Source organism: Carassius gibelio, chromosome A8 (genome assembly GCF_023724105.1).
Source record: "Carassius gibelio isolate Cgi1373 ecotype wild population from Czech Republic chromosome A8, carGib1.2-hapl.c, whole genome shotgun sequence".
Taxonomy (NCBI): Eukaryota; Metazoa; Chordata; class Actinopteri; order Cypriniformes; family Cyprinidae; genus Carassius; species Carassius gibelio.
In genome coordinates this window covers 21,527,650-21,548,026 of record NC_068378.1, presented here as the reverse complement: position 1 = coordinate 21,548,026, position 20,377 = coordinate 21,527,650, and the positions used below count along the sequence as shown (strand labels likewise).

At 38.7% G+C, this 20,377-nt stretch overlaps 1 protein-coding gene across 7 annotated transcripts in view; it reads right to left on the bottom strand.

Annotated features, from left to right (window-relative positions):
- The window catches only part of LOC128018860 (centrosome-associated protein 350), a 32,718-nt gene that overhangs the window by 2,130 nt on the left and 10,211 nt on the right, over window positions 1-20,377 (bottom strand). For 2 of the 7 annotated variants that reach the window (XM_052604683.1, XM_052604684.1), the window contains exons 11-39: window positions 18,945-19,567; window positions 18,342-18,466; window positions 16,869-17,761; window positions 15,976-16,126; window positions 15,595-15,740; window positions 15,216-15,387; window positions 13,918-14,165; window positions 13,628-13,791; window positions 13,426-13,536; window positions 13,161-13,301; window positions 12,277-12,410; window positions 11,818-11,925; window positions 11,542-11,708; window positions 11,251-11,447; window positions 10,873-11,060; window positions 10,559-10,646; window positions 10,260-10,403; window positions 9,978-10,135; window positions 8,082-8,204; window positions 5,906-6,090; window positions 5,175-5,350; window positions 4,819-4,978; window positions 4,094-4,254; window positions 3,781-3,917; window positions 3,589-3,671; window positions 1,515-3,472; window positions 726-1,199; window positions 471-617; window positions 38-160 (exon numbers count right to left, since the gene is read on the bottom strand). In XM_052604683.1, the coding sequence (XP_052460643.1) occupies window positions 38-160; window positions 471-617; window positions 726-1,199; window positions 1,515-3,472; window positions 3,589-3,671; window positions 3,781-3,917; window positions 4,094-4,254; window positions 4,819-4,978; window positions 5,175-5,350; window positions 5,906-6,090; window positions 8,082-8,204; window positions 9,978-10,135; window positions 10,260-10,403; window positions 10,559-10,646; window positions 10,873-11,060; window positions 11,251-11,447; window positions 11,542-11,708; window positions 11,818-11,925; window positions 12,277-12,410; window positions 13,161-13,301; window positions 13,426-13,536; window positions 13,628-13,791; window positions 13,918-14,165; window positions 15,216-15,387; window positions 15,595-15,740; window positions 15,976-16,126; window positions 16,869-17,761; window positions 18,342-18,466; window positions 18,945-19,567 (7,685 nt within the window). The remainder of the gene's footprint in view (window positions 1-37; window positions 161-470; window positions 618-725; window positions 1,200-1,514; window positions 3,473-3,588; window positions 3,672-3,780; window positions 3,918-4,093; window positions 4,255-4,818; window positions 4,979-5,174; window positions 5,351-5,905; window positions 6,091-8,081; window positions 8,205-9,977; window positions 10,136-10,259; window positions 10,404-10,558; window positions 10,647-10,872; window positions 11,061-11,250; window positions 11,448-11,541; window positions 11,709-11,817; window positions 11,926-12,276; window positions 12,411-13,160; window positions 13,302-13,425; window positions 13,537-13,627; window positions 13,792-13,917; window positions 14,166-15,215; window positions 15,388-15,594; window positions 15,741-15,975; window positions 16,127-16,868; window positions 17,762-18,341; window positions 18,467-18,944; window positions 19,568-20,377) is intronic. The other 5 variants (XM_052604685.1, XM_052604686.1, XM_052604687.1 and 2 more) reach the window with 5 other exon arrangements.

Genomic DNA, 20,377 nt, shown 5'->3' with positions numbered 1-20,377 from the left:
ACACAAGCATTCTGAATGTGAGGTTAAATACACTTACTAGAATGTGGTCAACTCGGTCTCGCTTTTTTCGTCCAAATTTGATCATTTTCTGCCAATCTGTTTTCTGGTTCTGCTCTTTCTTTAGACCACACAACTTCAATACCTCAGTGGTGACAAATTCCTGAATAAATAAAATACATGTACACAAATAAACATACTTAAATCACCTAAAATAAAATATTTAATAACATTAATAATTTTCAGCAGCCATTACTTCAGTTTTCAGAGTCACATAATCAAGTCATTCTAATAAACTGATTTGGTGCTCATTTTTTTTTATTTTTTATTATCAATGTTGATATTGCTGCTTAATTTTGTTTTGGAAACAGTGATTTTTTTTTTTAATTGATGAACAACATTTAAAAAGAACAGCATTTAAAATGGAAATCTTTTTTATCCATTTTTCAAGTCTTTACTGTTACTTTGCATACCTGGACTGTTGTGATGTCACTGGGGCATTTCACCCGATGGAAGTAGGTGGAATTAAGGCGACGTGGCTTCATCCATTGTGGCTGATCAACTTTTGGATCTTCTGCATAAATGTCTTGAATAACCTCCCATGATAAATCAAAGATGGCCTGTAAATAAATATAACGGCAAAGATTTTTACTCATCTTCTTGGAAATGCCTACAAAAACCTTGCCATGGTTAAACAAAGACCTCAATGCGAGCATTTCAATCCCTACCAGTTTGTAGCTTTGTTGGCATTGAGTTTCCAGGTCACTGGCTTTGGAGTCTCCTTCCAGGAAATTATTAGAGGGCTGAGGTTTGGGTACGCCAATCAGGCTTGGTCTACCATGACCCAGTTTGCAGCTTTTCCAGATCTCCTGAGTAGCAGCGATGACCATTTTCTCCACCTCTAGGACAGTGTGAGGAACAATGACGGCAGGCTCCTCGGGTTGCTTCATCTTCATGGGAAGTTCAGGCCTGGGCGGTGTTTTGACCGGTTCCCCCGCACTTAAACTCAAGGAGCTAGAAATCCCATCTTGCTGCTGCTGACATTTTTGCTTCTGCTGTTGTTTTCTTGAACTGAGACCAAAGTCCTCATCGAACCAGTCCTGCTCCTCACCAACGACATCGAAAAGCTCACGGCTCAGTTCCAGCTCTGTCAGACGTTTAGCTAGCTCTTCCTGTCCACTCGTACCCAGGATAGGGCTCTCCTGTTGAAGAAGCATAGTTAACAGTAATAAAGATCATCTCTTACAACTTCCATCAGAAGATATGATTTGTCTTTCCGTTTCTATTACAACACACTGCAGGCTTAAAAAGAAGGTTCCAAGGTAACATCAGCCCTCAGATGTGTGTCAGTACAGTTGGAAATGTCAACTTAAGCATTACACATCAGCAGTGTCATCAGTTTGTTGGGTAAATCATTCACTTCATTTCAATAAATAACTCTGAAGACAGTTTTTTTTTTTCATGTAATCTATTCTATAGGATCTTTAGATAAATCAAAATCTTTAAAAGTCACTTACAGGTCTGTTGCAATGCTCTGGAGATGAAAGTTCCTCCTGATCATCATCAAAGAAGGTGCGGAAACTGTCTGTCTTTGTTTTAGATGAAGACCTGCTCTGAGACTTAAATTTGTTGGTTCTAAGTCCATCATCTTCATTGATGAAGTCTCTTTTTAACTGATTAGCAGCTGATAACTTCTCTTCTTTGTCTTTCTTGATCTTCTGAAATTGCTTCAGCGCATCACTTAAGAAGTTGTCCACAAGTTTATCTGCAAGTGTAGTCAAAGCCCTTTTGTTATTCAAGTCTTCTTTATTATCGAGACTGGCCTCCTCGATTGAGATGTCAGTGGATTTCTCAAGACAATCAACTCTAGACTTCTTATCCTCAACCAACAGGTCCAGAATGACTGCTGTTGGTTCCTCTCTCTGTTTTTCTTTTTTAGATGTCCCTTTATCGAAATTATTGAGCAATGGAACAACATTATCAACAGATGCATCCACGAATTTGAGAATGATGTCCCGGTCTCTGTCATTAGGTATTGTGTGCCAACTTTTGTCACAGTCCTTAATTATATTGCAGTCAATATCATTAAAATCCAGGTTATGCTGAGATTTAAAAAAGGTGCTTTGCCCAGTGAAAAGCTGTTCGATGTTGAGGTCCAAAGGCTTTTCCTGTTCATCCAAAGGCTCTCTGGTCTCAGGATGCAAATCTAGGTCAGATTTTTCTCCTTTCATTTTGTTTAACAGATTTCTGTGCACCAACTGTTTCTCAGAACCTTTGTTTTTACTATTTGGCTGGTCATCACATGATGAATCTTCATCTTCAGTTTCTGCACTGGCCTCATATTTCTCTTGAAGACGAGAGATCTTGTCTGGTGAGGCGAATAAACCATGTTTTTCCCTACACTCAAAGTACACCACCCCATCGTAAGTTCCATTGTTACTTCCCTCAGGGTTGTCCAGTTCAACCCCTGCCCAGAATCCATTGACAAAGTTAGTTTGTCCCTTGAATCTCAGCGTCCCTGGTTGTATATTACTCACCAGAACACGGTCTCCAATGCAGAAGCCTGGCAATTCATCCTTCAGTGGCAAAATTGGCATTTGGGGCTGTGGTGAAGTTGAACAATTTGAAGGGCTCCTGCTGTCGTCTTCTGAGCATTTACCAAGGCTATTAAGTTCTGCATGACTTTCAGTTTGGAAGCTGCCATTAATACTTCCTGATCTAACACTTAGTTCTTCAATTTCCTCTTCACTGCTGTAAATTGGAGACTTAACAGATTTTTCTTTGGGCTCTGGGGCAGAGGGGGATGTAGGCTTTGATTCATGATAATCCTCCTTAAATGATGACCCAAAGGAAGACTCAATGTCATCTTTATAGCCATCACCTAAGGGTGACGGTGTATCTTTCATCTCTAGTGAATCCTCTGTATTGGACAATAAGAAGTCAGCTGAAGGATAGTCTATATCTTTTGATTTCACCACAGGAGATGTGTTTGGGTCAGTAAATCTCATACTTTCTTCAACATCTGCAGAATGTTGAAATGCTGGCTTGCCATCAGCATCCTTCTCAGACAACCTTTCCTCTTCGAATTTGGGTTTCATGTCATTCAGAGACAGAATCTGAAGCCCAAGATCCAGTTTAAGCAGAGGGTGAGAGTGTTGTTGGTCAGAGTGGTCATTCTCAGACCCCTCTGACCTTGCATATTCCAGTTCCTCTATAATCCCTGACTTTTGGCTAGAGACCACAATCTCATCTTCTGAAAGGAAGTCATTGGTTTCTGGTCCATCAGAATGTTCTTTGATTTGGGGGGCATCTTCTGACCGGTGCCTTAGATAATCTGGACTATGCAAGCTCCTCAAAATGTCCATATGTTCTGGACTTCCCATTGTTGGAGTTGGAGTAACTGTAGGCAGATCTTCATCTGATGAAATGTCATCGTGTCCGGATAAATACTTAAGTCTTGATGGTGCAACATCATCTGCAAACAGAAGCAGACATCATACACAATTATAGCATTGTGTAGACTTTTAATTTGGTCCGAATCAACATTCTTAAATGTCAACATTCGTGTACTTAGGTTTAGAGGCACTGCACCTTTATCTGTTGATGTCTCCGTGGGCACAGTGTCTGATTTTTCAGATTCTGTGATAATCTTCCAGTCCTTGCTAGTCTCAGGCCTAATAAAGTAAATGTGCATAAAATGTTATGCGAGGTATATAAAAGACAAAAAAAAAAAAAAAACCTGAGAGAGTAAATTAAAAATGATTGGTGAATGTCAAGGCTGACCTCTGAAGCGGAGGGGGTTTTATCCAAGACTTTTCGGCGACTGACGTGGGAGTTTTAATCTGGGGTTTAGTAGCTGGAGTGCTGTCTGGCTCTTTACTCAACTCAGCCTTGGTCTTCTGAATAAAGTCATTATATAACTGGCAATTCAGAGGAAGAGAGAGCCACAAACATTAACACATACAGCATATTGACAGCATTTTTTTTTATAGCCAATTAAAATAATATAGCAAAATAACAAGGTTCTATAGCGGTTTCTTTAAGAGAAACAACATGCAGAAATAGGTGAAGAATATGAAAGGTAATGATGACTGACCTCTAACTGTTTCAGCAAACTCGCCTCCTGAGCTTTCAGTCGCTCTTTTTGCCTCTTCTTTTGCTCTTTCTTTAGCTGATACACCACTGATTTGCGCTTGCGTAGCTCATCCTTAAGGGCACGAATACGGCTCTCAATATCACTCTGATCGGATGTGGTCTCTGATGTAAGAGGACAAAAATTACCATTGTCAAATCACTGTCTTTGCTAAAAAAAACACTTAATATTAAACATTTTGTAGGCTCTCAAGTAGAACATTTAAATAAAAGATAGATGATGCTTTAAATCTAAAAGAAGCACAGTTTCTTTTAGCATGGTCTCTCTTCTAGACAGATCATCAATATAAGGCAGGTAGACTCATCTGTGCTCTTATAATGTAACATGGTTTGATTCAGAGAAGTGCACACAGAGATTATCAGAGCATTTTATTTTGCTGACACAGTGTTCCTCTTCCTTTGTTTACATATCCAATTTAGTAAAGATGTTAAGGATAAACTGGAGCAGGATAAATTAACATACCAGGTATGTAGCACCTTCAGAACTATTACTATTATTAGAAAATTAAGCAAGTAAAACAGACCAAGGATGACATGTATTAAGAAAGCCAAATGCTACATGAAACTATTCTAAATGTTGCAGTCTTCAAAGAAAAACAGGTCTACATTACATTAACAGAGCAAATCCAGAACATTTCCAAAGTCTGATGGGGGTAGCAAGAATTTTACCGGATGGAGTGGCTGAATGAGGGTCACTGGTGTGGGCCTCACTGGTCTTGGAGCTGGAGCGCACCTGCATCTCGCTGCTTCTGCTGGTACCGGTGACAGTCCCAGGTCGGATACTGTCTGAATGTCGAAGAGAGCTGAGGCTGGGTTTCTCTGGAGGAGACTGCAACACATTAAGGACATGTAAATCACACTCACCAAAGAGAGCTATATTCAACCCTGTTTAATGTAACAGCACATAAACAACTTTGGACTTCTTGAAATATGCAAACAATTTTTCATATACCTATGCTCAATATTCAATCATTGCTCTAATGACAAAAACATTAGATGCAGAAGCAGATAAGTTCAGTTTTCACCTGTTTACTGTCTGTGGTGTTAAAATCAGATGAGTAGATGGTATAAGGGGCGGGGCTGTGGAGGTCAGAGACAGGTCGGTCTGAGGAAGGGCTGGCCAGCTGATCTGGGACAGACAAATCAGTGTGCACACTGGACACGGACAATACTGAAGAGCGGTCATCTTCACTGCCTGCTTCTGTGAGAACATGCATACAGATAAACAAGATGTAACAGTTTAATTCATAATCGTTCCTTTGATGCTTTGTTTACACTGACTTTCAAAAAAAAAAAAAAAAAAAAGAAACCCTGAACAGTAAACATGATAACAAACAGCAGAAAACCTTTTGATGGGCTAAAAGAGCACATTAATAAATCAATAAGCCACAAGAGGCTGTGCTGTAGAGTAGTACTTGCATGATGTCTTGTTTTTATATTTATGACTTGAGCAATATCACAAGAACAAGAGAGCTAAATGTAATATTAATTTTAAAATTACATTTTAGACACAATTTGTATTATTATTCCTTTTTTGTTTTGGAAACAAAAATTCATGGTGATTTCGTTTTTTTATTGGTAACATCTCTATATAGTGTCTTGATATTCTAATTGTATTACTTATTGATTAAATATCAGATATTTTTCAGGCAGTAAATGTGGATCTTTCAGATGAATTTCGGGGGGCTGTTTTGGTACTTCCAATATCACTTCCCTTTCTTCTCTATGTCTTTTTTTTTTTTTTTACACTCTTCACCTTGTTCTGTGGGACCCTCTTGTCCACCACTGGTTTTACTGTGCTCACTTTCCCAGGCTTCCAGAGCTTGTTTCTCCATGCGCCGCACTTCGGCCTCCTCTGCGTCCAACTGCTGCCTCCACTCAAGAAGTTCCTCCGCATGTCTGCGCCTGTGCATCAACTGCTGCTCCCTTTTAGTGAGAAACCTACAGGACAGAGAGCGAGAGACAAAAAGAGAGACAGAGAAGACGGAAAAAGGGGAGAACAAGATTGTGTAAAGCAAAGTGACAAGATCAGGACACAGACCACCACAAAAGCAGGCAAAAGCAGACGTCCAAATAATGCCACTCACTCAGCAACCTTCTTCAAACACCAGATTAGTCTCTTTTGCAAAGGATGTGCACCCACACATCCTCACACACACACACACACACACACAAAAACATGCTTTCCAAAACAAGGCATGGCTCCACTTAGAGACCTGCATTTATTTTAATGAGGAAAAACAGCCCTATTGTGTCTATAACACCCTTTTCAGGGTAAAACTCATGCATCCGAGACATCTTATGGGAGACACATGGAGACAACCTGAAACACGCAGGTCCACCCAGGGTTTGACAGTGTTACGCTTTTGTCTCTGTAAGAGTAATCCTGCAGTATATTTGCTTTAGTCAAAAATATAAATAAATAAAGCTTTGCCAATACAAATATATAGATTTTACACATCATAAAGCACATTAAAGTGAAAACTGAATAATTAGAATTTCACATGCTAAATTTAATATTGCATTTTTATTTATTGATTTACAAAAAAGCCCTCTATGTATCATGACTTTGATCTGAGAGATCAAACCTGCCTGGCTTTTCATTGAGGTTGAAGATAATTATAAACATGTTAGAGAAAAACAGATGGCTTCATCTAAAAGTAATCGTCTTGCCTCGTGAATACAGCGGCCATCTTCATCTAACCATAAATTCTATTATGTTGCCTCAGTCATATATACTCATTAGCTCATCACGGGCTACACTCATTTAATCAGGGGCTGGAGTTAAGATTTACTGTGTCCATTGGGCAGATGAAGAAGTCCTAAACTAGCATTATTCAAAAGCATCCAATATATCAGTCTGCCCAGCCTGTCTGAAAAGACATATTCCTCCCGGTCTCCACTCACCGCGATACCAAGTTCAAGAACTGGCATTTATTTAACGAGTGAGATGCTTTGTGTGTGGTGAATGGTTGAAGCTCACGAAAGTTGTTAAGGGTGTATTTCACCACAAATCAGAATATTATATATCTTTTTATTTTTTTTGCAAAAAGGCAATGAACCCTATATTTAAGATCATCAAGATTAATTGCATTGTGATTTTCATGACAATTAAGTTACTAAACAATTTAACCCCCCTTATTTCTGTAATGCAAACATTTTTTTTTATAGTAATGAGAATGTACTGACACTCGAATCTATATAATGAAACAATGACAATATAAAAAAATTAAAAAGAAATGAGGTAAAAATAATCTTGATGCATTACAGAAATGAACATAGCCATAGGAGGGCATACGTTTTCTTAACTGTCATGAAGATAAAGTTGCAAAAATTGATGGTCATAAAAACAGGCTTCAAATTTGCAAAACAAGAGTTTTATTTTTTCCCTTTTGAATTTAATGTAAAATATAGACATGTTTTTGTGAGATTCACCATATATAAATTACATCTACATATTAATACAAGACAGACGAGCAACAAGGCAAGGACTGGATTTGACAGGATCACACCACAGAGACAAAAGGAATAAGACCCAGAAATCACTCATTTAACCCACCATGATTTAAACGAGTCAAATCTTTGGCTTTGGGATTAATGGTAATCATTTTCAAAACATTTGCCTGTATTTGATCAGCAAATCAAGGCTAAAAAAATAATCACAAAGGATTTTGATAAATCATTTAATCATTACAAATAAAAATAACCTTACCCAGTCAGATAAATTAATATTAAACTAGCTTTAGCCAAAGAATCAGCTCATTTCAGCATGGTGTAATCAGTTCATTTTCATCCATTCATTCATCACTGCATTCCTCTTTTTGTTTTTATCCCCACCCAGCTGTGGCAGTGGATGAACAAAAGCATGCTCCATGGGAAATAGGTGCCGAGAGAGGGATGGGAAGAGAGAGGAGGATTGTGGGTAACTGTACCTGACCAACTGGCTGTAGATAAAGAGCTGGAATTTGGGGTGGAGTTTTGGGAGACAGACAGACAGAGAGGCCCAATGATGAGCCGTAAAGACAGAGAAGAAATAATGGACAGGAGAACAGTGTCTAAGGAAGAAAGAGAGGAGAGGACAGTCAAAAATCAACAAGAACAGAGTTGGAGAGAATGAAACAATAAAAGAGAAAGAGAGAGAGAGAGAGAGAGAGAGAGAGAGAGAGAGAGAGAGAGACAATAAAACACACACAGATATGGAGACAGAAAGAGAGATTGAGTGTAAATTTGTGTATCCTTACTTTTATCTAACTACTGTTCAAAAAACACATCAACCAGTTACTGACTTTTAGCGGCTAACTACATGCTGCAAATCCTTAACAAGCCACTACTGTGAGTGTCATACAAGTCAAAAAAAAAAAAAAAAAAAAAACCTTTACGAGAAAGATGAAAGGTCTTTGTAATTACAAGCTTTGCTGGAAAAGCAGCCTGGGAACATTTATCTGCTCCTAACAGCAGTCTGGAAAGTCTCACAAAATTATCAGAAACACCTGTGTCATAATTCGGTCTAACCAAAATTAAAAAACGTTATAAACATCAATTAAAAGTTAAATTCTAAGTACATTACGTGAATAAAAAAATCTAAATAAATAAAGAATAAAGAATTATTCACAAGTACATGTGTGACGTACACTTGTGAATATCCATAATTGTAGTATGAATTCATTTATGGTGATTACTTTTTTTTTTAAAGTTATATCTCCTTATATTTTGTGAGGAATACACAAACGTTTATGCTATAGATTTTATGCCCAGACATTTCTTTGTAAAATTAACAAGTTGTTTTTCTATTTAGGCATGTTTGAGTAACTAATTCTGCTAATTTCGCTGTGATGAAAGAGGGTAAATACAATTTATTAAATTAACAAAGTGAAGGCAAGACAAAAATGCAAATAACCATTATATTTGGTTTTACAAAAAAAAGCTGCCTAGACTGGATTAGAAATCACTTTGATGCAGGATAAAGTCTTTATACGGATGAGTATTGAAAAAATACAGCTGGAAGTTATACAAAAGAGATTAACAAGCTATTAGTGAGAGCTAGAAAGTGAGCAGAAGTGTGTGAACGGTGCTACAATCACGGCATGTGATTAGTTGAATCAGACAAGCGTGAAATCCCCTTCCCTCTGTGTACCAATTTTATTCTCAGGATGAAAATATTTGTGTCAGTGCTAGGAAAAGTTTCTGAACAATGGGATGACCCTCAGTTGTCAAGATATGACTGTAAACAAGAACCTGTTGTTGTCGGGGATTGAGTGACGGAATATGGGAGAATGAGATCACACACAAATGGACAAATAATTTTTTTTTTTTAAATGTGAAGGTTATAAAATGCATTAGAGAAACCCCATGACCTTCAGATTTTTCAGAAATCTGGCTAGCAGATTTTACACCCGGTTTACTAGTGGCATAAGGAAGATGCTCTCTGTTTAAGATGTGAAAGATTCCTCCATTTGATTAGGGAGAGGGGTGTCTTCCTACACAGAGCACACTTATGTTCAACCAAACACTGTGCACACAGAAATAAACAAACACTTTAAAATGACACATAGTCAGCAAGCTGTAGATAAACCTCAAATAAAGGAATGTTATTAGTAGCATTAGCCAGACAAACAAAAATAAGAAATCACCCCGAGTACAAAAAAAACCCCATTAATTGTGTGTTTGGCCTTGTTGAAAGAGGTTTGCACTAGATAATGTATGCATAAGGTTCATTAAAGTTTGGTTAATATAATCAAATGCGCAAAAGTTTTTTTGCATTATTTGAGAAGACAGAAGAGGAAAAAGATGGATGGATGGAAAAGAAACATGCGTGAGGGTTAATTTACTTTTCATCCATGTGAGAGCGCATCTTTTTCAGTTTCTGCATGATGCTGCTGGTTTCACTGCCCGACACAGACATGGGGGAGGGGCTACGGGTCTCTGCGTCTGTCACAATCACACTGGGCGGAGCCGACTCCTCCACCACACCTGATACAGGTGACTCCTGCAGATGTTTCATAAAAATAAAAAAATTTATGATATGTTCAGTAAGCTACATATAGTGCTTAAAAGACAAAAAAAAAACATTTAGGGAAAAAAAAAACAACACAATCTTTCAAAGGACTGACCAGCTTTGTGTCGGCACTCTTGAGCCGCTCTTTGAGTTTGAGTGTCGTGTGTCGCATTCTTTCGATCTCCTCCTGCTGTTTGAGGAGCAGCTGTCTCTCTCTCCTCGCTGCTTTATTGGCCTCCTGCAGTCGTTTGATCTCCGCCTGGGGAAAAACAACACAGCAACATTCTAGCCATTATTTCTGTTCGGTAAACATGACAACATTTAAGCAATTCAGTAATGACTATTTAAGGTATTCTACATTCATTTGCAAGTGTAGCTTAGACATCATCTCATAAATCCACATATGATTGTCACCTGCTCCTGCTGTAGCTTCAGTATCAGGCCTCTCTGTTTCTTACGAAGGGGTGGCATCTTATCATCCTCTCCTTTATCTCTGAGACGCCTGGTGGAGAAGTGAATGTATATTAATATTTTTTCCCCACCTGCTCAACCTTGAATACATGAACATTCAGTGTAGTGAAAGTTTAAACCATTTTTTTCTTTTGAAAAATATGAATTTTTGAAAAATACTAATTTAAATCAGAGTAATTAGGAAGGCAAATATTATCCATTCTCATTTCAATTTCATTCTGATTTTTCCTGATAATCATAATGAAGGTTTGTCCTGCCTCTTCTGGTGTTCCAGCCAGGCCAGTTCAGCTTTGGTCTTCTCTCTGAGGGCCTTCTGACGCAGACGCAGCAGAGAACTCTGATGTTGAGCGCGAACTTCCTCCTCCTTCATGTACTGACGCACCAAGTCCATGGTGAACTTAGAGAAGCTGTCCTGGCCACTTGAGAAGGGCATGTTGCCATCCTGCTGTGTATAACGGAATATGGAGCAGGGGAAAAACAAGAGCTGAGTCACTTATTAGTCCCATGAAAAGAACACACCAGGAAAACACAAACAAACTCCAACTATGACAACCAAGCAGAATGAAATACAATTGGCTTGTTCATCCCGGCTGGATCAGAGTTATGCTGCATGAGGAGAGCTGAGAGGACATCACCTTTGAGCCCGTTCTGGGGCTGGATCTGTCATGGCTGTGGTCGTCGTCAGACTCGGGATGAGAACTGGGCTTCCTGTCCAGCGATTCGCGACGGTGGGCCTCGGATGGTAAAAGAGAGCGGAAGGATCTCTCTTCAATGTCATCCTCTGTCATTGAGTCATCAAACTTTACAGAGTACTCTGTGGAGGCATTATCTGCTGATTGAAGGAATAGACAGGAAGTGGTCAAAACAACTCTCATATCTCAGGACAGACTATTTAAGTTGCTTGTCCACAAAAATATGAGCTATACCTTTCTCTTCTAGCAGGCTGCGCACACTGCCCGAGCAAAGAAAGTCATCAGCAGCAGTGTAAGCCTCGTCTTCCATTGAACTACTGCTCCTGTCATTTCCTGCTGTCTTCCTCTCCTTTTGATCAGAACGAGGTGGACTCAGCTGGGTACTACTGCTGCCACCACCACTTAAAAAAAACAGAGACAGAAACTAGCATTTTACTGACTGTCTATAAAACCATTCATCTGGGCTTTAAATAAAAAATCAGCTCAAATAATAAAGGTACACTGTGTTACCTGATGGAGGGTCTCGTGGAAAGGATAGACTCTGAGAGGTTATCTGGTGGTGTCTTGACCTCTGATGGACTCTTACGTCTCTCAGGAGACAGCTCACTCTTCCAGCTACTGGAGAAGATCCAAAACAGCATCATTACTGATGTATATAGATCGAAATCACTAATATGACAAAATTGAAAAAATCTTTCTCTTTAGAAAATGTAAAGTGAAAGCATGGTTAAAAGGATAGTTCACCCAAAAATGAAAATACTATAATGATTAATTCATCTCCATGTTGTTCCAAATCCATTGCTGTGGCTATTCAAGCTCTGAAATAATATCGTTGATATTTGACAAGGTTTGGAACGACATGAAATGATGACAAATTTCCATTTCCCAATGAATCATTCCTTTAATGCAGAACATCATCTGGCTTCTAGGAAGATGAATCAGAATAATGAATGGCCACGAGAGAGTTACCTGTCCGTGTGGGAGTGTGGCTGCTGTTGTTTCAGACAGTGGTTGTGCTGTTTCTGTTGATCATACAGGGACGTAATGGAGGGACCAGGAACACTTAGTGCTCCTGCAATCTGTGAACGAGCCAGCTCAGTCATCTGGAGGGAGAGAGAGACAGTTAAATACACTTTTAATCCTTTAAGCTCACTTTAAAGAAAGAGCCGAAGTGCCTTGAGGGAGGATACTTTACACTCTGAGAAGACAAGCATGTAATATGGTTTCTAAACATTTGTGCTTGTTGTAGGGGTTTTTCTAGCATTCAATTAAATACCCAAGAGACAATGTGTCCGATATTTAGTAGGAGTGAGAAGTCTTTAGGCATTTCTTCATTCATTTTAAGTGAGTGAGTCGACATACAATTGTATAAATGAGTCCAAATACAGTATAAAGACACTACATACAACACATAATAACGTCAACTCTGATCCACCAATATAAATTAATTAATGGAATTTATATCCAGTATTATTTTTTTGGTAGCACTTTATCTACCTGTTTATATATATATTTAAAAAATAAATAAATGTAAACTCTGAAGTTAAATAAAAAGGTAGATAAAGTGCTACCAATAAATTATATATATTTTTTTACTGTTTAGGTTTTAGTTCTGCTTTTACTTCCAGTTATTTTAACATTTCCAGTTTTTCATTTTATACTTTAATTCTTTATTTCAATAAAAATTCAAAAAAAAAAAAGTTTTAAACATGTTTAGTTTATTTAATAATAACCCTTCTATTTGTTCTGTCCTGTTTATGCGTTCTTGAAAATAATTATTGGTAATTATATTTAGAACTAAAGTTAAATTTTCAGTGACTCAATCCAGAATTATTTGTGGGAAACACGCTCACCTGTTTAATGTGTTGTGCCGTTTCAGCTGTGTGGCGTGCAGCCTCAGACTGATGGTTTATCATCTTATTTGTGGCCTCATGCAATCCTCCTAACGCCTGCTGTTGAGACTGGAGCAAATTCTCTTGCAGCTCTGCATGGGTCTTGAATCCAACACAATCATCCATTTATTAAAAACATGCAAATCATTTAACTAAAGCTGCCATTTTTAACTTGGTCTGAATCAAAACAAAAGATACTAAACAATTAACAAAGTGGTGCAAATACCCTTGCAGCTTTCTGTCGGTTTTCTTCCAACTGCCGTTGTGTTTCGAAGGCTTCTTGCTCCGCCTTCATTCTTAACAAATACAGTTCACGCTCATGCCTCTGGTGCTGGGACTGCAAGACAAAGGTTAAAGTTCAACCTCAAATACATGGCTACATGACCACAGCAGGTAAGATAATTGCTTTAGCAGGAGCATAACTTCACCTTGAGTATCTGAGCGAGCGAGACCGTTTCCTGCTGAGCGACTGACACACCTCTCACTCGCTCCACATCACTGAGCTGTCGCACTGACTCCTCCAGGTAACTGAGCTCAGCAGACAGATGTTGCTGGAGGACCCCAGGACTAACAAACTGGAGCTCTGCTGAACCTGGGGACACACAGAAGCATGAGTAAACTAATTCCATCCCTGAAGTGAAATTATGTATTATAGTAGACTTCTCCTAAATTTAAGTTGCTTACAAGCTAGACAAAAATCTAGACAAAGCAGGTTTACCTGCAGTCCTGTGTTCTGTTCTTCTTGGGCTTTGAGTATGGGGTGAGGGGTTGGATTTAGCCCTAGCCATTGAAGAGGAAGATGAGGAGGAACTGCGCAGAGCTGTGCGAGGGGAACCCGATCCTTGGGTGGACCCTCTGATTGGGATACTGTCCCCTGGAGACAACCGGGAAGAACCAGAGCTGGCTGGAGATCCAGCGGCAGGAGTTGTACTTCGGGGAGATTTCTTTCCCTCAGAGCTATAATGACTAATGAAATAAACCAAAAAGAGATAAAAAATAATTAACAACAACAAATAATAATAATGATAAAAATAATAACAATAAAAAAAGTTGAAATAACTATATTTATTTGTTTTTGTATTGTTGCATTTTTGTAATTCTTATATTTTTCCCTCAATAAACAAACCAGCTTCACAAAGATTACAAAATAATTTCTAATTGAAAATTAATCCAAAAGTTTAACAAATTGTACAAGCTTTAGGTGAATGGTGAACCACCAAAATCTCCAATAGTCCAGTGTCCTTTACAATAAGGTCTTTGTGCTACTGTAGCTGGACATTTCTGGACAGAAAAGTGCACTGGTGATTGCCGTGATTCCCATTCTCTTCCATTATATTACTGACAAACTGCTGTTTGAGTTAAAAATCATAATTTGTGTTCTACTGAAGAAACAAAGTCACCTACCTCTTGGATGCCCTGGGGGTAAGCAAATAAACATCAAATTGTCATTTTTTGGTGAACTATCCCTTTAAACTAACTTTAAACTCACTGCTGCCAGATAAATGAATCCAGAAACCATATCTCTGGAAGATACAGCTCTAAACGCTGAAAACGCAGGTAGGCATAAAGGGAATCTGACTCACAGGCTTCAACAAATGCCACAGGGAGGTTCGAATGTCACACTAGGGGGAAATATCTCATTGGCAATGAGCCTGACCTGCAGTATGGCTAACCTACTGAACAAAAGAGCCAGTGTGTACGTGCACGTTGCCTCCCACCTCGCTTTCTAAAGGGATACAGCAGGCGGAACACTTATACCCTCCACCTGACATAGAGCAGAACTAATATTGACACTTGCTCCTCTGGGTTCTAATAATTATGATAAACAGGAATAGCATGGATACTGCATTTAAAGATATTTGTTCTATGCTCAAAATGTCAGAGTTCATGTCTGGTGACTTGCAGACTAGTAGAATGGCAAAGAAAAACTCCAAGTATGCCAAAATTAAAAAAGGAATGAAGATGTGCAGATGCTTTTATTTATCCTACAAAGGCTTCAAGGTTACCAGGCCATACCTATGGATGGAGTGGACTGAGGCACCCCCCAGTGTGCTGTCTGTGTCCACGCTCCTGTGAGAGCTGCGACTGGATGCTTTATCTGAGCCACCTTTCTTAAAACTCTCAGCAGGGAGATCAGAGACTGCAGAGGACGTGTTTCTTTGTCCCTCCAGCAGGCTCCTTTGTGAAGCTGTAGGAATGTACACAGAGATAACATTAGGAATGTAATCATGATACAAGAATGTCAGGGTTCAAAACCAACACTTGTGAAATTGAGTCAGTATTGCTGATACTACAAAAATATTGATGTTTAAGTACCAGGACATCTGATATATCCCTATAGGAATGCACACAGAGCACAGAAACAGATGATACAGCCCTCTATAACATATCTGACCTCTCTTGCTGCTTGAGCTGGCGGAGTGTGGAGAGGAGAGAGGTGTGAGAGCCGGTGAATGCTGAGATCTCTCCCCAGCTCGGTTACTGTATGCAAATCTGCCACTTAACACCTCGTCTGGAGGACTGAACAGACAGTGGCCATTACTGTGGAGAGAAGGCATCAGAGTTTACATTAATCTTATAATGTGTTATACTGTCCAAATCTGTGTGTATATGATTCTATATGGAGCAAATACAATGGGAGGGATGGTATGATGATGGAGTAACACTGCCCTCTTCAGGCTGATCACTAGAAATTGTGTGTTAACTTCACCGTTCTCCATTTATACAAATATTTTAAATATACAAGGTGTATCTATCTAAAACAATTCCACTTTACCTGAGCCCATTGGGACTTTTCTTGGATGCTGATTGGCTACTGGCACGTGAGGAAACAAAGTCTTCCTCATAGACCATTCCATCCAATGAGCTGGCACCAGACAGAACAGTGCGGAGCGCCGGAGAACTCTTACCGCCCCTCTCTTCAAATGCTACAAAAACAAATACGTTCAGTGAAAATCTAAACTTCTGTTCAAAAGTTTAGGGTCAGTAAAAATGTTTTTGAAAGATAATAATATTTCTAAGTACTGTGTTGATCAATGTGAGATTAGAGATATGTATAATATTACAAAAGTTTTATATTTCAAATTAATGCAGAATCCCACAACAATATTAAGTTGCAATAATATTCCTCAATATTGCTGTTTTTATGGTATTTTTCATTAAATAAATGCAGCTTTTGTGAGCATAAGAGACTTAATGAACCCAGACTTTTAAAACACATTGTATGTCTGTATTATAAAAATGTATTATATATACATAAAGTGAGTCTTGAACACATTGGTTAGAATGAGCGGAATATTATAAACACCTTTTATAAACGCATAAAAAAAAAATAATACACACACACACACACACACACACATATATATATATATACACACACACACACATATACATATACACACACACACACATATACATATATACACACACACACATATACATACATACATACATATATATATATGTATATGTGTGTGTGTGTGTGTGTGTGTGTGTATATATATATATACAAACTACCATTTATAAAACATTATTCATATTTTTATATATTATTACATTTTGTTAGAAATATTCTAATATATTAAAACTAAAAATATTATGGTTTTGACAAAATATATACACACAATTTTATTACACAAAGTTCAAATATGTTTTTGAAGTTCTCACCTTTACTGTAACTCATGTTCTTTGTAAACATATTGATAACACCGTCTGGGCTTCCCTTGGCCAGTTCTTCCCATGGCCCATTGCTTCCTCCTTGTACCAGACTTAACACATTAAAGGGCAGCTGCTTCTCTGCCTCTTTCTGAAAGTGCGAAATTGGGTTTAAACTGTCTCCATTCAGATGTGCACTATATCCTGTGGTTTCCAGTCTGGATTTGGGCAGCTCTTGCAGTTCTTCGTCAGATATACTGCCCTCACTCAGCAAAGGACCCTCACTGATAGAATCTCCGCTGGAGTCCAGCTCAACTTCCTGAACAGCTGGCTTTGGAGGAGAAGGGTTCTTGCGTGTGTTTCTAGAAGTGAAGCCAGATGGCAAAAGTGTTTGTTTGTTCCCAGTCTCAATCCTCTTTCTAAAGCTGTGAAGGTTGTCCACACCTGGAAGGGCCTGATCATAGGTGCTCTGACCCTCAGCAAGCAGTTTTTCAATCCTCTCAACCAGGTCATCAGAATCTGTTGGATTCTCTCTGATTGGCGGACTGACAGGTTTAGCCCAGCGCTCATCATTAGGAATTGAAAGACCCATGCCTGTATCCTTTGCACAACTGTATTTTATTCCGGCACCGGCTAGCTTCCGTGCCTCGCTCTCAATACGGCTGGAGAGAGAGGCAGCTGTGGCCTTAAGAGCCTCAATACGGCTCATTTTGTGGCCTGTGGTTGAGGAGAATGCTGCGTGTGCAGATTGCGACTCTCTGTTAGGCAATGAAGGTTCTTGATCAAGTTCTAACAGCTGAGAGAATATATGACCAGAAGGGGGCACAAGGGAGCTGCGGACCCTCGAAGCAGGACTACGCTGGTCAGATTGGAGCCAGGGTGACCCTGCAAATCCCAACCCATTCCTATAGAAAAAAAAAAAAATACAAACAGATTACTTGAGTATAATGACAATATGATGTAAAAAAACAAATGTCAACAAAGGTTTTTGGACTGCCACTAACATACAAACCAAAAAATCATAGTAAATATTTTAAGTCGAGTCACATAAATCATGCAATCAGAAGTTAGTTATAATACATTTTTAGGAATATCCCAGTGTAAACAAACTCAATATGTAGAAGACCCCACCAACTACATGTACTTAAAGGTGGCCATGGAAACCTATACAGGCTAGCAACAAACACTTCTTGCTAAGGACCAAGCTGACAGATTAATCTGTTCTTACAGAACTACTTGAAATAAGAGCATGTCATCTGTGTCAGTGAATACAAATGACTTCCCATTTAGGGAAAGGGGATATTTTGTTAGTCTTTTCAGTGCTTAGAACAGATACACATTAAGAGGAAGCTCTTTGGTGGAAACAACACCTACCCTGCAAACAGCTTCCTTTTTTAATGTTTTTTTTTCCTAGTTGGAAAAACCAAACATTCCACTTATGACATAGATGATGTAATGAAATGGGATTGTGTGTGTGTGTTTTACCTGGAGAAAGGAGGCTGACATTGCTCTGTAAGAGACAGGTCACTGCTGGAGGTAGCACTTTGAGGTCGATCATGTCTTTTGTTTTCTTTATCAGACTCTCCAGAGGGCTGGTATACTGGTCTTGGCTGCAGTGTAACAACAAAAACACTTAAAATAGTGGTCAATCATTATGGATTTTGTCTAGACACCAGGGTGTCCAGTAGTTTGTATATAATATATTGCCATTTATTATATAATGCAGTTATATATTACCAAGGCTGCATTTATTTGTTACAAAATACAGTTAAAATGGTAATATTGTGAAATGTCATCACAATTTAAGTTAACGGTTTACTATTTTAATACAATTTAATATGGAATTAATTATTTGGATGGCAAAACGGAGTTTTCAGTGTAACATAATCCTTCAGACGTCATTCTATTATAGTACATTTATTTCTGAAGTTGAAAAAAACTTACTGATGAAAATCTTTTGAAAGGTAGTGTACCTTACAACTGCCTACTGTATACAAACAATACAATAAAATATAATAGTTGTAATATTTTAAATAATAAGTTCAACAAGATGTTTAACTGCAAAAATTCTGCACAATAAAGATTTACCTGCTGGATAATGTTAGTTATGGCACCACCATTGATTTCTTCTCTGAGCTGAGTCTGTTCCAACAGTAGTTTTGTGTATGTTTCCTGGAGCCGCTTCTTTATTGGACCTTCAGGTGCAACTGGACCATTGGTGGCCCCTGCTCGTTGTCTCCTGTAAAGTTCCTGTAGGCGTTTATTCTTATTCTCTTCCTTCTCCCTCTGAGCCCTCCTTTCCTCTGCTTGCTGTTTTTTCCTTTCTTCTTGTTTTTGAGTAATATACAGGCGCACTGCTTCAGCATCATAGTGCCGTTTCTTTGCCACAGGATGCTCAGGAGGATCTGCTCTCTTGGTAGTCTTGGCAGGGCTGGCACTACGAGAAATTCTGGTTGAGGCATGGACTTTCGAGCGGGGCGCTTCTGGCCTTCTGCTGCTGTCCTCCTCCAACTGCAGATCATCTAGGATGCCACGGATGTCAGCTGAGAGAAAGTCTTTGCTGGGAGATTTTCTTCTATCACTGCCTGTTGATCTGGAAGGTCCAGCTGGCTCTTCTGGAAGAATGCGATTGTGAGGTCTTTCTGCACTGGTGGTCCTTGAATGCCGGCTACGCTCCAGACGAGGATCAGAGCTGGAACGGGGGCCAGATCCTGCAGGAAGAGACACAGAGAGGCAAACAGGAGAATCATTTTTTAAAATATTTTTGGACACTTTGTTTTGCAAATAATATATATATATATATATATATACACACAAACACGTATACATACATAAGTGACCCTGGACCACAAAACCAGTCATAAGGGTCAATTTTGAGATTTACATTTTGATGATCTACATCATCTGAAGGCTGAATAAATAGGCTTTCCATTGATGTATGATATATTAGGATCTGACAATATATGGCAGAGATGCAACTATTTGAAAATCTGGAATCTGAGGGTGCAAAAAAAAGAAAAATCTAAATATTGAGAAAATTGCCTTTAAATTTGTCCAAATGAAGTTCTTAGCAATACATATTACATTTTAATATATTTACAGTAGGAAATTTACAAAATATCTTCATGGAACATGATCTTTACTTAATATACTAAGGATTTTTGGCATAAAAGAAAAATCAATTTTGACCCATACAATGTATTTTTGGCTATTGCTACAAATATACCCCAGCGATTTAAGATTTGTGTTCCAGGGTCACATATACACTGCAGGCCTTGTATTTATATGTATGAACTGGAAAAACATCCTCTTCAACATTAACTTGCATATAATGTTTAAATCAATACAGCATTGAGCATTTCCAGCTCTGCAGCCCAATAAATAAGTATTGGAGTGTCTGTATAAAGTCTGGCTCCAGCCCTGCGTGTGTGGAGGGCAGCAGGACTGTGGAAGGAATCAGGTTGGCTTGTGCAGTGAGTAAGAAACACCCAGTCAAACCCTATTCATTACAGTCACTGGGC